Source organism: Falco cherrug, chromosome 2 (assembly GCF_023634085.1).
Source record: "Falco cherrug isolate bFalChe1 chromosome 2, bFalChe1.pri, whole genome shotgun sequence".
Lineage (NCBI taxonomy): Eukaryota > Metazoa > Chordata > Aves > Falconiformes > Falconidae > Falco > Falco cherrug.
This window is the reverse complement of record NC_073698.1, coordinates 17,212,099-17,235,297: the sequence shown is the minus strand read 5'-3', so window position 1 is coordinate 17,235,297 and position 23,199 is coordinate 17,212,099. Positions and strand designations below refer to the sequence as shown.

At 39.9% G+C, this 23,199-nt stretch overlaps 1 protein-coding gene across 3 annotated transcripts in view; it reads right to left on the bottom strand.

The window, feature by feature from the left end:
• Positions 1 to 23,199, bottom strand: part of GRIA4 (glutamate ionotropic receptor AMPA type subunit 4) — a 240,671-nt gene that overhangs the window by 73,825 nt on the left and 143,647 nt on the right. For all 3 annotated transcript variants that reach the window (XM_055703130.1, XM_055703131.1, XM_055703132.1), the window contains exons 4-7: positions 22,679 to 22,863; positions 4,882 to 4,935; positions 2,780 to 2,938; positions 820 to 987 (exon numbers count right to left, since the gene is read on the bottom strand). In XM_055703130.1, coding sequence (XP_055559105.1) covers positions 820 to 987; positions 2,780 to 2,938; positions 4,882 to 4,935; positions 22,679 to 22,863 — 566 coding nt within the window. The remainder of the gene's footprint in view (positions 1 to 819; positions 988 to 2,779; positions 2,939 to 4,881; positions 4,936 to 22,678; positions 22,864 to 23,199) is intronic.

The window sequence follows — 23,199 nt, the reverse complement described above, 5'->3', positions numbered from 1 at the left end:
CTCTCGGTTGTTACAGATCTGCGCATCTGCAAGGAGTATGTGAAGCATAAAAAATGCTTTATTTCTCTCCCTATGAGTCAGGATGTGGATTTAAATCACTTACTCTTTCCCTCTGTCCATTTCTATCTCTGCTGATTTTTCTCCAGGACTGAAACCTTGGTTTCCAGGCACAGAGCTGCCAGCTCTGTCAGCAGTCACTTCTCCTCAGCAGTTTCTCCTGAGTGGAGCCTGCTCATTTGCAATGATTTAAATTCTACTGCAGGATTTTTATTTTCTTACTGTCCCATTCAAAGGAAAGGCTAAATCATCTTGACAGAGATCTGGAACTTTCTAGGCATCCATATTCATCAGGAATTCAAAATCCTGACATCAGAGAGCAGTAGCTCTGGGTTATTTCTTTAAAAAAACCACCACACACACACAAAAAAACCCCCATCTATGTGATTTCCCTGGGAGAAATCTGCTTTAATTCATGATGACAGAAACATATTTGAAAGGTTATATTATGTAGGTATACCCTTTCCCTTAAATGACAATTTCTGTACAGCCAGGTTATATGTGAAAGTAACAGATGAGATCATCAGTTCAGTGGAGGAAGTTCCAACTACCTTAATAGAACTAACAGTAGTTTCAAATAGTAGTATTTCCCCTCTGCCTTCATTCCAAGTTATAAACCAGAACAACCCCAGCTGTTCCAAATGAAAACTGAAAAATAAATTTTCCCTTTCCTGTTACTACCCTTGAGTATCTTCCAAATCATATAGCGTACAACTAGTATCTGATATTCACAAAGATCACTAGAATAAAGCCTACCCTTACCTGTTTTAATGTCCTCTCCATATCAATTCCTTGACCCCATGGGGCTGCAGGGTTAGCAAGACAATCACCAGCATTTCCTCTCCTTGAAATATCAATTTTCTGTCTTCTAAGATTACGGAAAGTTTCAGCCATCACAAGTACTCCATCATATGTTAATGCAGATGTATACTAAACAGATGGACAAAACCACCACTTTAGAGTTGGCATGTCTTCACAAAAATCAGCTGTCTCGGATATTTCTAGTTTGATTCATTATGCAGCAGTTTCCACAACTTCATTTAGAAAAAATCTTTCCTCAAAATCAAAAGGAATTTTGTCTAAGGGATGAATGCGGGACAGGGAAGAGTACATTTCAGTAGCTCCAGCTTTAAAACCATAGTTCTTAAGGGTAGAGAAATCTGCCTCTGAAGAATTCTTAAAAGAAACAAATTAAACAGGAGATATTCCAGTCTTAATTTTTTTTCAAGTTGCCTTATACATTAGGGAATAACCACACCCACCCAACTTACTCAAAAGTAAAAGAAAGTATCTCACTGAGAAAATATAACTGAAAGAATGCACAGCTAATGAGCAGACATCGAGGCTATTTGGTTTCTTAAGAATGATCAAGGGTATGTTCTTGCTATTGAAAAAACTATCTTGGCTCTGCATAACATAGGGCACTGAATGGTCTACATTTCTACACAACTTTAGGTTGAGAACATGTCAGATGAAATGTGTAGAGCAAGTCTTCAACAGATGTTAGTCCAGAGCCACGTCAATAAGCCAGCATTTTCTCAGTATGATCTTCTGATGAGCATATGCCCAGGACTGCTATTGATATGCTCTGTAATTTCTGAAATTTAAAATCACTTATTCAAGTCTAATTTCCTTCCTTTTCTTCATCTTGCATATTGTAAGCTCTTTGGGACATTGTTTATAATCTAAAATTTTGGTTATCCATAGGTGAATTACATGCGACTCAGATTAATCATGCTGACTTCTCAGAAGGAGGCAGCACAATCCTGTTCATGTGGCAAGGAATCCTATAGGCTAAATTGTTCCTGTCACCAGTACTTGGGAATGTCTGTACTCCATAAACCACAACATCCTCGGTGCTTTCTTTTTTTCCTACAGAACATAGATTTTTTGAATATTCACCAGATTATGTAGCTATGCTTTGTACTACCCATGTTGATACCCCCTCTAGAGTTTGCTAACCTACTAACCTCCCAGCCAAAGGAGGGCTCGTTGCTTATCTTTGCACAGTGCCCTCTGTGAGAAGCAGAAAGAAAGAAGCAGAAAGGAGCCCAGTTTTAACTAGGTCTGATATACATTAGTACATATAATAACAGAACTATTTTGATGAAGTGGTATTTATAGCTATGCTGTGATTTGCCTGCCAAGAAAATTATAGGTGAGATTAGTATTTTGTTACCCATCTGTGAGGGATTAGGATAGAGGAACACTGGGATGTAATTTCACTGTAAGATCATGCCTGAAAGTGATTACTACACCAGGTTGTGAGATGGATAGAATTTCCAGAGGAAACTCCAAATACCAATTTAAAGGTAGTAAATTTACAGTTGTGGTTATATCTCATATACAGTAGATTTCAGCTGTTGGGAAAGCTGGGAAATCTCTGTACTCCAAGTGAATCTAGATAATTAGACTAATTCATGTAAAATTGGTTGAAATTAAGTTGTCAGTTAAGTGTTTGACCTTTAACTCCTGTCAGTAGAGGGGTGAAGCTGGAGAATAAGTGACAAAGGACATTAAAGTACATCGGCAAAACGTGTTGCAATTTGTGTTTCTATCATACATTCGTAAGGATAGGCATAATTAGTTGCCAGTAACAGTAAGATCAACTGCCTTCTCCTTTAACTAAACATTAAGGTCTTCATTCATGTATTCAACAACGTCAATCAGAAATTAGAACGCTTGAGTGATATTTTTGGTAGCACTTCAGATCAGCCAGTACCTTTGGTGGGGTCTCAGATCCTGGGTATTCTCTCTGGTCCAGCTTCTTCCAGCGCTGCATCAGCTTTGTTACCATCGGGGTACTGAAATCTACTAGCTGAAATCCAGTCACATTGGCTCCTCCATGCATAAATCTCTCCAGAGAAATATCCTTGAATCCCTATAAAATCAATTTAAAATTTTGTTTGCCCTTGTACACCACTGTGGGTCCAATCTGTTCTAGGTCAGTGAGGCAGCATAAAGAATGCACACCAGCAGGTTTCCATTATAAGCCAAAACTTAAAACGATAGAATAATGTTGAACCTTTGTTGATAGTTTCCATGTATGTAGTAAGGAATGAAATAAAACCAAGAAATAAATTTCCTATATTATTGCTAGGGTGGTCTTGACAGCTAAGCAACACATTGCTGGGAATGGCAGACAGTTTTTGAAGAAATGCCTTTGGCGAATCAACTGAAAAGTGCCTGCAGAATATTAAAGCCTTAATCCAATTTCCATCAAAGTTGGCAGATTCCAATGAGCACTGTACTAGTGCTTTAACCAATATAACCATATTTCTTTGCATGTTTGCACAATGACCAGTGCTATTCTGTAAATTCATTTATTCCAGGATTCATTGTTTAGGTTGCAGGTGTCTGAGATAATGAAATAACATAATAGACATTAGAAGGCAGAGACAGCACATGAGGATCTCACTGTTGGTCCAAGGAAAACATCAGAATCACACTTCTGTGAAATAGGATGGTGGTAGCTCTCAGATCTGATACATATTGAAAGCCTAGAGTGACCCTCAACACTGAAGGAAAAAATAAAGTATACATATTTCCCGACTTACTGGTTTCTCAGGCTAATCTGTTCAGTACATATAAAGACAGATTCTTTAGTAACATTTGCCTTTAGAAATATAACTGAACCTCAAGAAATTGCATAATGCAAACTGCTAAAGTAAGCTAAGAAACAAGCATAAACCTTTCTGCTCCTTTCCTAGCTGCTATGTTTAATGCCAGCTCAGAGGTATCTTATTTTTATTTTAAGTTCCTCTGACTGATATTTACCCATGCAAACAGAAGTGCACTTAACTTAAAAAGGAAAGATTTAGGGAAAAAATATAGTGGGGTACTGACCCAGTACCCCAGGAAAAAAATCTGTTAAAAGAAGATATTTGATTCACGTCCTAAAGCACACTGACAGTAAATATAAAAGATGACCATGTTATTGAACAGCCAGTAAATAGCAACGTGTGACCCTGCTGAAGCAGATGAGTAGATGTGCCTGTCTCCACTGTATATTCCACTAGCAGTTTACTGCAACATCCAGCTCCTTGTTTACAGCAACTATTTTGCATGGGAAAAGTTACTTGGGGAACTATAAATTTGTAATGCTGAAAATCTAATTTGGAAGACCTAAGAGAACAGACATGTCTCATTTAAAATACCCGAGGCTGTAAAAATAATCTGATGTGATTTTAAGTTAAGGTACAAGTACATCAAAGCACAATAAAATCTTTCGCGCCAACTAAAATTCCTCGAGGGAGAGTAAAAAGGAAACAATTTAAAGCATACTTTCACTTTGTTTTTCCAGGAAGGTATTTTGGCTTAAAGAACAGGTGATTTTAATAATAAAATATTACATTTATTCTTTCTTTGCCCTCTTCTGAACATTATCTGTGTGAATGTGCAGTTTAGACTCAAAGTGAAAATACTGAACAAGTAATTTGACTGGAAATAGCTGATCTTACAGCAAAATGAACGTTCCCTGGAGAATGTAGAAAGTTACCTCAAGAAATGTTATGTTACTAATATTAAAAAGATGAGTCAAAATCATAGCATAGTTCTGTAAATTCTAATTCAGCCACAAGATACACTTAGCAGTCCTTTATGCTACATTGATTTTGATAAAATTTAAGATGGTAACATTGTGCCCTTCTTGTCTAGATGGCTTTAACAACAAAACCAGGTTCTTTTACGCACCATAAAGAATGTATTATGAGCAACCACATATTAGCAACAAATGGCAAATGCTGTGTGAAGTGGTATAACTTCAAAGTAAAACTGACTGTTTCACTTACCGAGCAGGGGCATAATTCTAGAAAAGTATCTTACCAGGTTGGCAACAATATAATGGTATCCTTTAACATGCTTTCCCACGCTCACAATCTGTGGGAGACAAATAAGAAAGGAAAAGAAAAAACTATGTCATATAGTTTTCTCTAGAAAGGTGTTTTCATAGCCAGAAAGATATAAATTCTGAAACACATAACATCAGTAATATAATGTTGCACGTCTTTCTCCATATAGCTACCAATAAGGTAGCTATAACTTTCCAGGTGCTTAATCATGGGAAAAAGTTAAAACCAAAGTGAGTAAAGCAATGAACTGGTAATCTGAGTGTCTTCCATATGATTGAAAATGTTACTGTAGTATACTATTTTATCAGATAGAGCAACTATGAGATACAAATTCGGGAGGAGGTCACACATTAGCTAGAAAGCCTACCTGCTGATGTACCTTTTCATTTTAAATAACTGTGGAATTTAGAATCAAACTGGGTTTTCATTTCTTGGGATCAAACCTGTTTGCCCTTGAGGTGCTCAAGTACTATGAGAGTTATTCACCTCTTAGGTAATACACTAAAGACTTTGGGAACGGGCATGAGTGAGGAGAACAGAGCAAGAATGGACAGCAAAACTGCCCTTGAGTGTTTAACCAAAATATAATGTCAAGTGATGCAAAAAAGGAACAAACATGATGTGCAGCCACTACAATCCTGATATGGCAAGATCAACAACACGTTTTAGACAAAACCTATGTCAGCCTATGAATTTTATCAACATCATTGCCATTTCTATGATGGAATGCCTCTTATTTGATGTGCTGAAAACCAAAAACGAAGAGAGAATATTTTGCCATAGTAGAAAGTGGTGTTAATAGTTTCATTGCAATTAAAGCTGTTTTTACTAAATAAACTAACAATAATACCTGTAACGTGCAGCTTGCATTTAATACCAGTAAAGAGTCCTTTTACCTCTTATTTTTGATTGTTTACCACTCATTTAGACAAAGCCTGCTTGCAACCCAAATGTGTGGGTTTTTTTTTTTCTCCTTGTACTCATCTCCACAAAGCATTTTAGTTCCTTCCAAATGAATAAATAAGACACAGCCAAAACTTTTCCATGCGGTGCAGGTTACTCAATAGGTAATAGGAAGCTGATGGATCTATCTCCTTTCCTGCTTTGGCATCTTAGCTCTAGGCCCTGTCCTGAAGAATTGGCAACTTCTTGCCTTTTATGGATTGCACCTCATGTTCGAAAGACAGAACAAAACACTCTGTAAGCTTTGCAGCCCCTTTTCCCAGTGCAGTAAAAAATACTAATATCACATTTTGGAGATGGGAGACAAGTTGCTGAAGGAATAAATAATTTGGCCAAAGACACCCAAGAACCCAGGATCTAAATCTGGATTAAGACTTGGGAATGCTTGTTTCCTGGCTATATTGTTCCACTGATTCAATTTGCTTCTACAGCAGAGCGGACGGGAAAACTGAAGGGATGTGGCATAAGCCTCTTGTGAAGACTGTTTTAATTTCATTATTTTAAAGTAATAAACAAGCAATTTGTCTGTTATCCTTTTGTTCTTCTTGTCTCACAATTTCTATTTCATATTTATAGTCTGTAGCTAAAAAGACTGTATTTAAAAAGCAAAACATAAGCTAAAAAACCCACCAAAAGACACCACCACCATGACCAGATTGTCACCCTTCATAGAAATTAATTGCTTACTTTGGACTTAATCAAACTTCCATTAAGTTCAGTGATTAAATACCATTGCTACCATTTTACTGAGGGGTGGCACCAGCTCAACACGTGTGTGAGAAGGGTGCTGTCAAGCCATTTTTTTTCACTGAATAAAAAGGTTTAGATCCCTGCTGGTTCAATGGCTTCACAGGGATGTGATCCCTGACACCAATAATGCTTTCACGTCTGTACTCCTTCAGCACACATGGTAATGAAAATGCATTTGCCTCTCCATTATAGGGAAACTGATGTAGACTAAACCCTCACATTTTAAAATTACTATAGTATCACAGTTTGAATGTAAGTGGACTGACATGATTTAAGATATGTACCAGATCCTCAGCTTGGGCAAACCACTGCAGCTCCCTTTGAGCTCTTGGAAGTTGATGTGGCTTTGGCAATTAACACTCTTAGTGATCTGTTCCCTCGTTTGGTTTTGTAACAGAAATTGTGAAGATCATTGCAACGTATCAGTCAAATAAAACATGAACAACCTGTAACAGTTGAGGTACGTCAGACACATGTCTATAGCTGTCACAGTCAAAATGAATCGATACTGCAAATGATTAACCAGATACGCTTCTGTGCTTGTTCCTAGCAAATGCATGTAGATATCATTGCAGAATTCCTGGATTTGATGTGAACAATACAGAATACTTTCTTGGGGTATTTTCTTCAGTGTATTGTCTCAAAGCTTGCCTCTGAGGGTGAGTGATAAAGGTACACATTTAAGTATTACCTAGTTGTCTTAACTCCTTTATAGTCAGTGGAAAGAGCAGACACTCTGAGGAAATGATTCATCTTATCCTAAAGCACACATGCAGAATTAATTAGATAACTTATGCCCTGAAAGTGCATGTTTTTCTGCACTGACTAGAAAAAGAGTTGATGGTAATTAGCTCTGATGTAGACACCTACATTATATATCCCTAACGTTAACCAAGACAAATTTCACCCTAAGAATGTTGATTATAGAACAGAGAAGAGAAATTATGCTATATGGCTTTTATTTGCAACCAAGATTGGATACAAATCTGATTCTGAATCTGGAAATATTTATGGTTATTGATCACACACAGTTTGCAAACCAGGAATTGCTTATGATTTAGGAAAAAAATTTGCCTGTTTAGTGAAACAGCTTTCTGTGAGCATCTCATACCATTGAATATCTAAAATAGTGACCTTTCTCAAATACTCAAAGCAGCAGATTATGATCTAAAAAACAGGATATGAATTCTTGCCACCTGAAGAATTACCTTCCTCTATACTGTACTTCTGCACTGAGATAAATTGAGGCAATGAACTTCAGTCCTTCAAAACAAGAAAAAGAATTTCTGACAGCTACTCAGTCTGGAATGCAAACCCTCATACTTTTCTTCTCTATTATTAACTAGTTAGCAGTGACTAGAGCTTTAACAGAGATGAGAACTCAATCATTCCATACAGGTAACAGTAGATACTGCCCAGAACCATAAACTAAACAGATCAGTGCTGGTGAGTGAGGAAAGAGTATTTTTCTTCTATGGCAGAGCAGGGCAGGGTGTGTGTGTGTGTAAAAGAACCAGCAAATCTATTCCAAAAGGAATAAAACAGGACTGAGATTTTGATAAATGAGAGTGTTCCAGAAAGCCTTTGCTACAAAAGTTCATTAAGTCTGGGGGCACCTTAAAACCCCAGGTACTTCCTTGTGCACTCCTAAATTCAAACGGAAGGGCCAAGCTCATCACAGTCCAGAGAGAAGGCTTTGCCTAATATCTACATTAGCAAGTAGCTTAGTTAATAGGATGGGTTCTGTACAGCAGAAATGTCGGTGCTAGGGAGATGGCATCCACAGTATGCATGTTTCAGGGTTTTACTCTGGACTGTCTCTAACCTGGTCACGAGACTGAACTCACACTACATTTCAGGCGTGCCTGTGGGCACATCTTCTTGTTTGGTGTCATCCAAAAGAAAATCAATGCATGTATTTTGAGTCTGCCCTTGATGTCAAATGCAGGAATCATGAGATTCACTTCAAAGAGATGTTCCTGACACCAACTAAGATGCTTTTGTGCCTGTGGGCCCCACTCTCTTAGACAGGCCCTGGGCATCCATGGGGCAGGTGGCAGATCCAGGTGTAGCACAAGGCTGAGCAGTGAGAATTGTCTTCATATCAAAAGGAAGGCCCTGAAGAGAGGCCTGTGCTGCCACAGGCACCTGCGGTGTCTCTGCCCAAGGAGCAGGACATCTGATTTGGCTCTCACCGTGGCCAGCTGCAAAGCCTGAGACAGTGCTAGGCATCAAAGATGGCTTTGCCAGTCACATAAGCGGCAATACACCCATGGACCTGCTGATATGGTAGGTCAGGGTCATAGTAGGTCAGGGAGGAACTTCTGCATGTGTAACTGTCCTTTTCATTGCTTCGGGATGCTTTGATTCAAAACTACCCTAGTGCCGGCAACCTGAGCAAGTGGGATGAGATCCATTCCTGCCCCCTCATGTAGTACTTCTTCACTTAACATCTTCTAATGACTTATTTTTGCTCTGTACTCCTACTCTGACCTGTACTTAAACACAACACAGAGATACTGCACCTGGCTTTTGTTGCAGTGAGAGTTTAAGATGACCTCAGCTTGCTCAGGGAGATTTTGGGCAGAAAGTGTTGGGAAGGGTGAACTGATTTGTGACTTCTTTGGGGAAGGCTGAGAGCAGGGGAAAGCAGGATGCTGCACTGGCTTTTGTGTATTGTTTTGCCTCTTTTAGTTCCAAGGTGGCTAGCACCTGTAACTGGAGCTCTTTTATACTCTTACTTGTAAAACTGAAGAAATTAAATAATCAACACTGTTCTGAAGAATGAGTAAGAAAATACAGTCTGCTTCCCAATTACCAGTAACAGGAAATAATAGAGCCATTCCGTGTATTATCCAGTAGTCACGCCATCAGTGAGTACTTCATTTCAGTAAATGCAACAGGATAGAATCAAAGAAAGTGAAATATTAAGGCCAGCTGGCTATCAAGGTTGTTTCAGAATGTAATGCAACTTCTTTTTTTTTCTTCTAAATATTGTTGTGTATGTGAGTGTCTGTAGAAAAGTGAACTTTGAAAAAAAAAAATCAGCCTTAGGCCTACATTTATGTATAAGAAACTAAAAAGAACAGTACATTGTGAGAATTTTTACTTGCTGATCTATCATACTGCAATTAAGAAAGTGCTTTATTCTGATTTCAGTGATTGCAGTGGCAATCAAAAGCAACCAGAATTATACCACCTACTTCAAAGTGTGGTAAGAGCAGGGCCAGTGATGTCTGAATCCAACTTAGGCTTTAGACACAACTCTGAACTTTCTGACTTTATCATACAGTACTGTTCTTTCCATTTAGCTGAACAATAGCCTGGCCTAGGAAATTCAGAAACCATTCCACTATTGAAAAGAAGAGCTACCAGGATCTGCTTTGATTCTTTTCTTTTTTTACCCCTGGAAGTGGCAAGTTCACTGACTTTGATAAAACCATTTCCAGACTTACACCAGCATCTGAACAGAGAATCAGGCCCCAAGTCACCCTCTGACCTTGGGTCACCAAGGGACCCAAGTCACTACTAAGAAATGGATATTTCATATAACTCATTCTAAAGAATGTTTAACTTCTGTAGCATGAAATGTCCCTCGTTATGATTTCCAGAAGATGGAGGTCAGTACAGCTGGAGTGAAAAGGACTTATTTTCAGTTAAATCTCTTCAAAGGGTGATAGCTGTGCATTACCAATGGGATTTTAACAAAGGTTTTCCTCCTTGCTATTGTGTCACAATCTGCTGCCTTAAGAAAAAGAATACCTGCAATAAAATGAAGTCTGTCTAACACAATATAAAAAGTGTGGAGACTTGTTAAAGATGGAAGATTGAGACCTGACCTGAAGTATTGTGGCAGAAGTGGCGATGATATAAACCACAACTGAAATGGGATTTTATACAATATCTGAAGCAAGGATAAATCTTTTACAAAGCCATAAAAAAGCAATTGAGAAACAAGCTTAATTTTAACAGCTAGTGCTCACAAAAGGGCACAGTTGTTGGGGAAAGGGCTGGCTGTGAACAGCCTACAGCCAGCAGAGAGGATGTTAAAGGCGGCAACGAACAAAGCAGAAGTGGCTTCTTACAAATCGGCACTTATTTCTCTGTTGTGAAGGCAGGCACTGAGCTGGCACAGCAGTGCACACACCTGCCTCTTGCACAGCCAAGCAGAGGGGAAGGATGCTTCCCACACAGCCCCTGTGCCCACAACCAGCTGGCAGGGCAGAGCCCTGTGCAGCACAGGCAGCTGCCGGGGAAGAAAACCTGGAGAGGTGACTCAAAGGCCGTTAACCTGTGCCCTGAGCATGGCTGGTTGCTTTCTTCTGGTGCTAAAGTTGCTTGCATTCAAAGCTTACTCTTGTGAAAGGCTTACTCAGTGCTAAATGGGATATGCAGACTTGGAGGGAAAAAGGAGGTGAGGAATGGGAGGAAGGGTGTAAGACGAAAGTCACTTTACAAATCCTCCAAACCATTTGTATTCATCCTTTGTTTTCTATCATCTACTTGTTCTTTCAGTAACTGAAATAACCTATTTCTCAGGTCCAAACCTCATCAGTTTTGTGGTGCAGTGACAAAATGTGTTTTTATCACTGTGTAATGTGGGATGGTTATTGTGTGCAAAATCCCAGCTGCTTCACAGAAAATGAGCCTAGGCAGAGAGATGCTCCTGGATCTGCAGGGTGAGGAAAACGCTGGTGGCAGTGCCAGCAGCTGGGTCCCTCAAGGAGAAGGGCTATCGGTTTGCATAGACATAACCATGTTACTTAGAAGCAACTCTGTAGACCTCTAGGGAAAAAAAACCCCAGCAACAAAACATGGAAAGGAATGATGAGGAAAAAGCACTCTGAATCTCTCACCCCGCCTTGGACTAAGAAGAGATAACAGAGAGCTGCTACTGTGTCCCTGAAGTAGTCTAGATCCAGCAATGCTGCTACCAGGCCAAGTTACTGTGTGCTGTGCACATACCAAAGTGTGAGAAGAACGAAACCTGCATTTTGTTCATGCAAATCAAAAAGATACAGAGGAAAACCAGACAGTCCATGACATTTCTGACTCAAGGGAGAACTTGAGTATCTGACTCAAGGGATAACTTGGTATCTGCATTATGCAACTAAACCACATGTAAATGCAATGTGATCTCTTGATAAATACTTACCTGTGTTGTGCTAGTGATTCTTTGTGCCAATATGCTGCTGTGTTCATGAAAAACAGGGAAAGCAGAAGAAACTGGGGAGGAATGATTGAACTACTCCCCTGTTTAATTTGTGTGTCTGGTTAATTTCTGCCTTCCTGCAAGTATTGTGTTGTAATGTATTAAAAGTATTATGTTTTAATCTCTTCTTCTTCTTCTTCTTCTTCTTCTTGTTATTATTATCTTAATTATGCCAGAGATGTAAATGCCATTTGAAAAAATGGCAGTTGCTAGCTTCAATTAGTAGACACACAGGAAACTTAAGATAGGGAAAAAAAAATCTAAACCCAGCAAAATTTACAACTTGATCAATTTAGAGAAATTCAGCAGTCAAACATTACTGTTTCAGGCTTAGCATTCCTGTGGCAAAATATTGAGAGCAGACCAAGAAGGACTGGAATACGTCAGCTTCTGTGCTTTCCTCCATTCACACATTTATTTACTTTCATTTTGATGGTAATAATAATAATTATCAATCTTGCTATGACAGCCTGCTCCATTTTACCCATCAGAGATTTGGTTTTCAGTGCTAACACATACACGGTACTTTTCAGTTACACATCTCAAGGCTCTTTAAGGCTGGGAAAGCTGAGGATCAGCGATGTCAAACAACACCTTGAAGAACTGAATTAGTTAGACAACAATGAACAGTGCCCAAGACACTGTGCAGCTACTTCCCTATCATGCTTGTTAATAAGTATTGTTAGCTATTATTAATTAGAGTTTATTGGCTTGTAATTTTTACAAGGTAAGATTAATGATACCAATACTTTGGTATATGACTTTACATCCATGATTGATTTTTAATACTACAAAGTACAATGTACATTTTTTTATTATTACGTATCAGTTCAGCTGTGTACATCGAAGCATTAAATATGTGGCAGATGCTGCATAGCAATTTTCACCTCTGTGTTTAAAGGCAAATACAGTCCTGGATGAGCAGCGAGGCTTGATCTCGCTGATAGAACATTGACAAACCTGAGGAAAGTGCCTGTCTACTGGAAAACATCCCGCTTAATTCTTATGGGCAGAGGACGGCAGGGAGCAGGAAAAAAAGACTAGAATTAGGCTGTCTGGTAGACCAGGAGCCAGAGCGATGATCTCTGACAGCAAAACTGATTCACTATGCCAAATTGAGAAGAAAATGCTGCTCACAGTGGATACCTTGGAAGACTTCTAACACAGAGAGCTGAGGGCTGGACTGTCGGATGGAGATGGGTGGGGGATGATGGAGCTGCTACAGATGGAAGAAGGAAGGAAACCCATTGCCATTCTTGCAAAAAGAAGACACATTTTTTTGCTGAATAGAGTCCTGTATATGTCCACGTGCATGTGTTTATGTACATATCCATGTGTACAAATACAGCAACAAACACTGTAAATGTTACTGCATATGAAAAAGCCTGAGAAAACAGAAATTAGGAGTAGCAATATGCTCTTTCAGAAAGACGTAAGCATCAAGGTCCTAGGCAAATGCAATTACAGTTAACTTGTTTTTTTCAGTTTGCTTTGCTGAGCTTTGTGTGAAGGTCATTAAGGAGACACAGTTAACTTAAATTCCTAGTAAAAATCTGCCCAAGAGGACTATCAGAAATTAGGAAGAAGTAGCAGAGCATTTAGTAGCAGAGAATGAGGAATCAAAATACTGGAGGAGCATGTTGCCTGGCTTAGTGAGGGATTTTTTTAGATCTGGTCATTTAGACTAGCACAGAGGTTGATCTGATCACCCTGGTACTCCTTCTAGCTGTTTCTAATGCAAGCATATTATGGGTTTGCAAGATTCAGTACAAGATGATACACAATTCACCCACTCATAAGGTATTTTTATCTCAAGAGCTGCTTATAGGTGCGCAAACAAGAGTAAATGAGAAACAAATGGAGCTCATCTGTGTAGATCTGTGCCTTATTTTGTGGCCTGACTCTCAGCCTGACTCAACAAACGCAGCAGGACAGGCTGGGTACATGCTGGATAGGAACAAGCTTCACAGGAAAACTCCTGGGGGTCCTGGTAGACAAGTTTACCGTGACCCAGCCATGCACCCTCATGACAAAGAAAGGCAACAGCCTCTTGGTCTGCATTGCCAGCAGGTCAAGGCAGGTCACCCTTCTCCTCTGCTCAGCTCTGGTGAGGCACATCTGCAGTGCTGTGCTCAGTGTTGGGCTACCCAGTACAAGAGAGACACAGGCATACTGGAGTGGGTCCAGAGAAGGGCCACGAAGGTGACTGAGCACTTGAAGCATCTGTCATGAGGAGAAGCTGACAGAGCTGGAACTGTTCAGCCTGGAGAAGAGAAGGCTCAGGCAGATCTTCGTCCAGATGGGGTGTTGTGGGGAAGGTACCTGACTTTCCCTGGAGGTGCACAAGAATGCACAAGAAAGGACACAGGTTGCAACACAAGAAATTTGAGCTAGATACGAGGAATTTTGTTTTTTACCATGAGGTAGTCAAGTACTGAAACAGGGCATAATGGGGTTGTGGGATGTCCATCCTTGGAAGTGGTCAGAATTTGACTGGACAAGTAACCTGATCTAAGCTTGCCCCCTTGAACAGCGTGAGTGTCCATGACCTTCACAGGTCACTTCCAACCCCAATTATTCTCTTATTCTGTTTGTAGACTAGAGCTGTTCATGTCAGTACTTCACAGTCGGAATTTCAAAACTGGGTCCAAAATCCGCCTAAAAACAAATCTCAAAGCTCTAGGACTACAGTCTTCCTTCTGGTACCTTATTTGCTCTGTATTGTTTAGTATGTGCTGACAATGAGAATTCTGACAGGAAAAGAAATGGAGGACCACAACTGTTAACTTCCAACTTCAGCATTTCATGCTTTTGAAAAATTCCTTATGTAATTTTAAATATCCTTTTCATATAGATTAACTGAAAAAAGAAAAAACAATGAAAGGCCAAAAGAAAAGGGCTAAAGTATTTACAGTTAAAGCTATCCATCACGATCTAAATGATTCTTATATTACACTTTTCAGCTTAATTGTAGAATCTGTTTGGAGCATTGACTTCATTGTATGTCTAAACGCATTTCTGAGCACTGAACAAACTGTAAGTAATAGCTGTGAGATCTGCTATGGCCGAGCAAATGACAGTCTGCTTCTCTAGTAGTAAGTGCGAGTGTCTGAAGAAGTAGAAAGAACAAATAAAGTGGTTGAACAAATCACATGTATTTTCACTGGAATTTTCAAAATGATTTTCTGTGATATTCTTCAAATCTGACCACAATTTCCTCACTTTCTTACAGTTCACTCTTGCTTACAAGTTAGAAAACAAAGAAATAACAAAAGAAACCTATGACGTATTTACTGAAAATAAATTATTCCAAATAATGAAATGTAAGCAAAACTTAGAATGATATAGTTTCCTTAAATCTGTGTGTTTTGCTATATATTTTTAGTCCTGTCTCCTCAGGTAGGCATATTTGTGCTACTGAGCTCTCTGTGGGTCCGTCTATCAGTTTTCCAGTAAAATATTTTTTAACACATTTGGCAATTTCAGTTATATTTGAAAGGAAGAAAATGCCTCTAAGACGTTGTCTAGGACATCAAAGTTATCTAGGACATTAACTCTGTACAGTCCATATTAATACTGGCTGCCGGGTGGAGAAGAGAATCCTGTATTTTTTTTTGCCTCCAAAGGGGTAAGAAGGACCCAGACACTACACCTCCTGTCTGACAGCTGCTAGTCAGCACACGGGTTCTTTCAACTTGTACATGTTTCTTCATTAGCCAAGGAAGTGCCATTTCTTGCTTGATCAGTACATTTTTGGAAATAAGATTTTTATGGTGCTGGTGGTAGCAGCAGACTAAGAGAAAAACAAAGCCCTCAAAAACCAAGGAGGTAACAGTCCTCATTTCTTAACTGTTTTAGTAATCCTAAACGCTGCTTCATTCTGCTATGCGCAGCTTCTGGATTGCTTCAGATTGTAATGATGCAAATCAAGCAATGAGAAAAAATATTTTGATTTAATAATTATTAATATTTAATAGTAATGAGAATAAAGTAATATGAGAAGAAAAATAAAATAAAAAACTCAATAATTTTGTTAAACTGGGAAGCCTGACTTGGGGTTTCATAAGTTCAGCTGAAATATGTATCTGGTATTAGCTTTGTTTGGGCTTTCTCAGTAACAAATAAAACCACATTTCTTTTGTAGGCATATTTATTTTGAAATGTGAGTTCTGAATTTCAAATAGAAATTCAGTAAATATATAATAAAATTAAAGTAATGATTTTCTACACCCTTTATCCTTAGGCTGACTTGACTTCTGATTTTTGGTGAATAAGCCAGAAATGTGAGGATTTTATTTGCATGGAGAAATGCAAAACTGTTTTAGAAAGCAGGAAGAAAAATGAAATTAAAAGATGGAATAAGAAAAGATGGAAAACTCCGAGTGAAAAGTGAGAGAAGCACATGGGCCTGATTCTTGCTGTGCCATATACAATAAATGACTACTTTGGCCTGGACTGTTCAGATGCTGTATTTCTTGCTGCCAGTATTAGCTGATTAGTTGCTAGGAAATGGAAATCACAATGTTACGACGTGTCTCAAGTATTCATTTCATATTAAGCAGAAAGTTCTTTTTAATACAAAGTCAGGGGACCACTTTAGAAACACAACTTGGAAAGAAGAGACATGCAAGCAGAGAATTTCCTGTGCCTCTGACCAACTTTCATCCTTTGATTCAATCAGAGTTATTTTTGTGCTTTTAAAAGACCACCTGCTGAAAGTGTCACGAAAAAAGGGATGTTGATAAACAAGGACGTAATGGTCCTTGACAGAAGAATATGAATGACTAGAAATGTGTTCTCCTATATAAGCCATATCTGTTACACAAAACTGTGGAGATGTCATTTAATCTGTCTGTATCTTTGTTTTAACTCCCTTTTTCTATCTTGTCCCAGTAAGCTGGAAAGATAATGGTAAAAACAATCTTTAATTTCATGCATGTAGGAAAATGGGGCTTTGCCTCTGTTTCTAGTCACCTATGCAATAAAAATAAGGGATTATCATAGTTTATTTTTGAAATTAACAACACGTGGCATTATTTTTATTATGGCTGTGTATGAACAGATGAAACAAAGAGCCAGGTAAATAAACTGGGGAGACATTTAATCAGATTTTGTGAGATCGCTTATAAGTTTCTAAAAAAACATTCTGTTAAGCATAAAGAGACCTCTATAACTGTTAAGAGTAGACGGCCTTTCTCAAAAATGGCAACACACTTTCTGGAAGTTCTGGGGAAAGCTTACATGAAATAGATCTTCATAAAATCACAGAATCATAGAATGGCTTGAACTGGGGGGGACCTTTAAAATCATCTAGTTCCATCCCTCCTGCCATGAGCAGGGATACCTTCCATCTTCATTTTACTGCTTTTCCTGCTCCTGCACAGCACTAAAACACACTGTTTGTCAGTTATTTCTGGGGTAAGAAGCTGCCAAGGCTGCCCTGAGAGGCCACAGCAAGGGAGCAGTCCATGCCCAGAGCCACACCACCCCCAGCTATATACCAGGTTTACACTGGTAAATTAAAATGGGTCAGGACCTGCTTGCCTTCCCCGAAGGCAAATCATGTGTGCCACTTAAAGTGGACAAATAAAGAAACCACTTACGGCAAAAGTCTTGATGTTTGCAGTCTGTCTTTCAGAGCCTGAGACTGCAGGATGATAAGGTCTGCCAGAAGAGTGTAAAGGAGGAGTTTCACTCACAGGCACCAAAAAGGTTTTCCTGGTTATAGCTGTTGTAAGATATCAAGGACGTATAGTGCTCTTCCACCATCAGAAGAACAAAGTCTAGAAAGAGCTAAAATTTTCTTGGTATGCTTGAGACAGAGCAGTTTCTCGAGAGTAGGTGGAGATCTACAGACTCAGGCTGAAAATGCTGTCTGTCTTCCTGATGAGCTGAAGCAACAACTCTGTGACCCTGCAGAAATGGATGTCTGTTATGGTGTTGTGTTCAAACAGGACTTTGAGCTGAGCCATGCCAATTGGCAGTAATACTGAAGCCAAGCGAAACATTTCCAGTCACTTCCAAATAGCTCCAGTTGCTACTGGTGACTGTATGGTCTTGTGTGTGAGAGCATGACCAAAGAAGAGCACAGCTTTATTAAGAAAACCATCAGAGTCTTGTAAGTCTTGGCATAGCCTTGAGAGGTAAGATCCACAACCTTTTCTGAAGCTAAGACAGTAGGGGGCAATCCAAGTAAATTGGATATAAACGTTGTGTGTGCGCTGAATGCATCTCTTGAATTTAATGGTAGCCATACTCTCCCTTTCTAGAAGGAAATCTGAAAATGAAATGCCATCTCTCTATAACTTATCCTTACACGGAGCACAGGTTTGGCCCTTGCCCAAAACGCCAACCTCACCACAGCAACACAAAAACCTGAAAGGAAGACCATATGATGAAAATGCACATCCTCAGGTGTGCACAGGGGAAGCACGGATATCAGATACATCACTGGGTTCCAGGACAGAAATTTTCCCTGAAGACAAGCCTCAGGTACGGAGTGTGGAGGCAGCTTCTACACACAAGGCACATGGGGAGTTAAAAATAAATGACCCCCCCCCAGCGAACTAAGAAAAATACAGGAGACCAAAAGAAACAGAAAATGGTAAGATTAAAGTTGCACAAGAAGTGTGGCAACAGCAAGGTGCTGATTTTCTTAGCTAGGCAGCTGGGAGAGGACAGTGAAGGGAAGACATCAGGTCAGATAAGTGGGCACTAGTATGGACAGGGGAGCAGTGCATGTGATCACTTTCTGAACACAGCCGGTGAAAAAGTCTCCAGTCCTAGTGAAAAAGTCTCCAGTCCTCACTGCTTGAGGTCCACAGTCATGAGAACTGTAAAGGTGTATATACATGGGCAGTCATCTGAGAGGAAACCCACAAGCCCACAAGCCAGTGTCTCTCCCTTCATTACCATAGATTTAAGGGCAAAGCACTTTGAGTTACGGTCTCATTACTGAGATTTAATTACTTTTCCTAAATGTTCTGCAGAACATTTACTGGGACATTGCAAAGTATTACAGTATAGTCACAACTTAGGCTCTCAATTACAGGAGAACTAGGCAGGGAAGAAGTTAATTAGAGTCACTGAAGCTTAATCAATTCCTCAGTGTATGCAGGGAAGAGCACACCAACTTTTAGTCCATTTGTGAAGCCACCTTACCTGTTTGCTACAGGTTATTAAAGCCTTCATGCAAAGGAAAGTCAAGGGATGATATTTTAAAATGGCTGTTATTTTGCATTTTCTACAATGGGCTAGACTCTTTTTGCTTCAATCCCATATTTGGCAGACTAAATGTTTTTATGTTTGACTGTTCCTGACTGCCCATCCTTAAGCAGCACTTGATCTCTGAAGGCAAAGTGATTTCGTTTTGGAGCCCCAAACCAGCATCCGATGCCTACTTGCAGGTCAGCCTGCCTAGGCAGACTAGGACTTCCACAACGCAGACTAAAGCTGCAGCTCTTCTGCATTTTTTGTTGCCTGGCTATAATGCCATTCCTGTTTGTACAGTGACCTTCCTTGGGAAGGATGGAGAGGATTTCCAAGCATGTTGGGAAAGCAGAGAATTCACATGATCTGGGAAAATTACAGAAAAATTCTGAAATAAATGAATTCCAATTTAAGTAGGTCAAGTGTAAATATATATATAAATAATCTATATGGGCAGTCACTACAGGAAAAAACCCAGAAGCCAGTTTCTCTCACTTCATTAGCATAGATCTAAGGGCAAAGGCTTTACACTTCAGTGTAAATAAACACCAGTGCAACTACAGAAGAGCTCATTTCCTGGGTGAAATTCATCCCACCCAAAACTGGACAGTAGCCAGATGAATCACTTCCTAAAGTGCTTGTATGACTAGGACACAGGTATGTTGCAAGTTAGTTGTTAATTCCTACCCTCCACTCTCCCTGTGCAGTTAATGGGAAGAGGACTCAATAAGCTCTCAGCCTTGCCCTGTAGTGGTGTTAGCCAAACTCACCGTGTCTGATTCAGCCTGTTGAGGCCAGGCACTTCATTTTTATGATTTACCCTGCCTGCACTGAGTATATGTTTTAGGCATGCAGAATCCAGACCTGCACGAAGCAGAGGAGGTCAAAACCTAATCACATTAAAATCAATATCCAATTCAGTTCTGCCTGATCTGAACAAAGAACACAGGTTATGTTCCTGAAAAGGAACTGAGTATGCAGGTGCCAGTCTGGAAGGAAAATGAGTAGCAGCTCCTGGAAGCAAATAAAATGTACACGTGAGATCAGTGACATCCAAACGTGTACTGGATAACTTTTTTTTGCTTCGAAACTGAGCGGATACTCAGTTGATACACCTATGCAAGATGGTGGGTGTACATCAAGACTTATGGTAATATAACATACTTTTTCTAAGTCACATTTGTACACCATGTAAAAGAAACCAGGTGCATAAACACAGAGCTGTAAGAGAGAAATTATTTTTCTGAGTGTATTTTAAAAGACTCTCAAATGGGTGTTCTGTTTTACTACAACATAGGCTGAACTTGGGGGAGGATTTCATTATAAGTTACAGAAAGCATGTGTTAAAACATAGTGGCATTTAGAATAAAAAAAATGGCCAAACGAATATCTATAGCAACATGGCATCATCCTTTCTTCTCTTGGCAACAATCATAGAAAAAGTCCTTGTTAAATCAGCCATACTATTAATTCTCAGTTTCCCTTTCGATCTTCTGCCATTGAAAGCAAAATTGATGTAGATATTTCTATGAGTACTATTTTTTGCATATCTGTATCGCAAACGACATTTCCTTTTTTCTGTGACTTCAGTGGCAGATGCATCACGAACGTTTTTGCAACAAAATCTTCAAAATTACCTATTGTGCTAGCAATGTGAAGCAGCATGGGGCGGAGGATCTCCCACCAGCAGATGGCATTCATCCCCTGCAATTCCCGCAGCAGCACCAGCAGGTACTGAACGGTGCACTTGCACCACATCAGCAAGATATGGGGGATCATGTGAGAAGCAGATACTTCACGCTAAATTATTTCCCCGTCATTTGACAAAATGCTCCTTTCAAAGCATTATTTTTTTCCCCCCACCATTTAAGGAAGAGCTCATACATAAGCACTATATAGAAATAGATTTGCCACATCAGAGCAGCAGAATTTCATATTCACTTTACACAGTGGTGTAGGTACTACCTAGTGCAAGCCAGTTTGTCTGGCCCAGTATTTCCTTTATGTAATAGCAACTTTCCATGAAGAAGTGACAGAAGAACCTGACCTTCCTTCTGAGTTCAATAGCACTTTTATTCTACTGTTCATGTTCACAAATACTCTGCTAAAGTAGTAAAACTATCAGTTTAAATGTGTAATAATAATATTAAAGTATTTTATGGTTAGAAATAAATGGCCTATCCTATTTGGTGAAGAGAAAGTAACAGTGGATTCAAATAAGCTTTTTTTTCCTCAAACAAAACTGAGTTTTACCCCCATGAAGGTATGGATTGAGGCATTTGGCAGCTCAGCAACACCATGTTCTTCCTGATGGAAGATGTGGAGACCAGTGATGACTGGTGTTCCTCAGGGGTCAGTACTGGGACAAGCACTATTTAACACCTTTGTTGGCAACACGGACAATGGGATCAAGTGTACCCTCAGCAAGCTTACCGATGACACCAAGCTGAGTGGTGTGGTCAAAAAGCAGGAGGGAAGGTATGATATCCAGAAGGGCCTTGATAGTCTTGACAGGTGGGCCCAAGCAAACTTCATTAAGTTTAGCAAGGTCAAATGCAAAGCCCTGCACATGGGTTGGGGCAATCCCAAGCACAAATACAGGCTGCACAGAGAATGGATTTAGAGCAGCCCTGAGGAGAAAGATTTGGGATTGTTGGTTGATGAGAAGCTCAACATGACCAGGCAGCGTGCACCTGCAGCCCACAAAACTAACCATATCCTGTGCTGCATCAAAGGAATTGTGACCAAGGGAGGTGATTCTCCCCCCCTACTCCACACTTGCGAGACCCCATTTGAATACTATGTTCAGCTCTGGGGCCCCCAGCATAAGAAGGACATGGACCTGTTGGAGTGAATCCAGAGAAGGGCCACAAAGATGATGAGAGGGTTAGAGCACCTCTCCTATGAAGACAGGCTGAAAGAGTTGGGGTGGTTCAGCCTGGAGAAGAGAAGGCTCCGGGGAGACCTTGTAGCAGCTTCCCAGTACCTAAAGGGGCCTACAGGAAAGCTGGAGAGGGACTTTTTACAAGGGCATGTAGTGATAGGACAAGGGGGAATGGCTTTAAACTGAAAGAGGGTGGGTTTAGGTGAGATATGAGGAAGAAATTCTTTACCGTGAGGGTGGTGAGGCACTGGCACAGGCTGCCCAGAGCAGCTGTGGCTGCCCCATCCCTGGCAGTGCTCAAGGCCAGGCTGGATGGGGCTGTGAGCAACCTGGTCTGGTGGGAGGTGTCCCTGCCCGTGGCAGGGGGGTTGGAACTAGATGGTCTTTAAGATGTTTTACAACCCAAACCATTCTATGATTCTATGCTTCATTCTGTGCATCAGACAGAAGTGCTGGGATGCGAGGCCAAACGTGCAGCTGCCCTGAGTGCTGACACCGTTCACCCACAGACCTGCCGAGTGGGAAAGGGCAGCCTCACTGCACTGATGCACTGGCTATTAAGACAACAATTATATAGGAAAAGAAAATGGAGTATGCAAGTGGACACACAAATATAGGCCAATGAAGGAAAACAAAACGAAAGAGCAAGCAATCTAATTTCCAATGAAAAAAACAAATGAAATGCAACGCACACTGGTATCTCATCTGCATTTTCAGTACTGTGCTTACAATGACATTAAAAGCAGGTATTACCTGTTCTAAGAGATTCTGAAGCCTCTCTATTTCACAGTCTATTACAAATTTCTTTTCTTGCCTTCGGTCCAGATCTTCTAAAAGCCGTCTGTAACTGGCATCATTAAAATTCTCCACACAGATGGCACTGACTTGCCAGCTATTTTGTCCTGCTTTTTCCATAATAGCTTGAAGTATTGAATAACCTAAAAGAAAAGGATACAATACACTTGTAACACAATCATTACATTTTTTGAATAGGAATTATCCTTAATCAATATTATATTTCTTAATATTTGCTCCTGCAGGGAAGGGAATAAGAGACTTTTTGTATCACTACCTATGCTGCTAGCCATGATCAGCGTATGAACGGTATGCAATTAACAAAATTACAATTGCTGTGATCGGAATGTTTGGAATGATTCTCAGAATTATGGATATTCTTCATATGATTTATACACACAAAGTCTTCCAGTCAGGCATTCAGCTTCTCATATTGGTTCTGTAAAGGTTTCTATATCCAGGCATTTCACAACACAGCA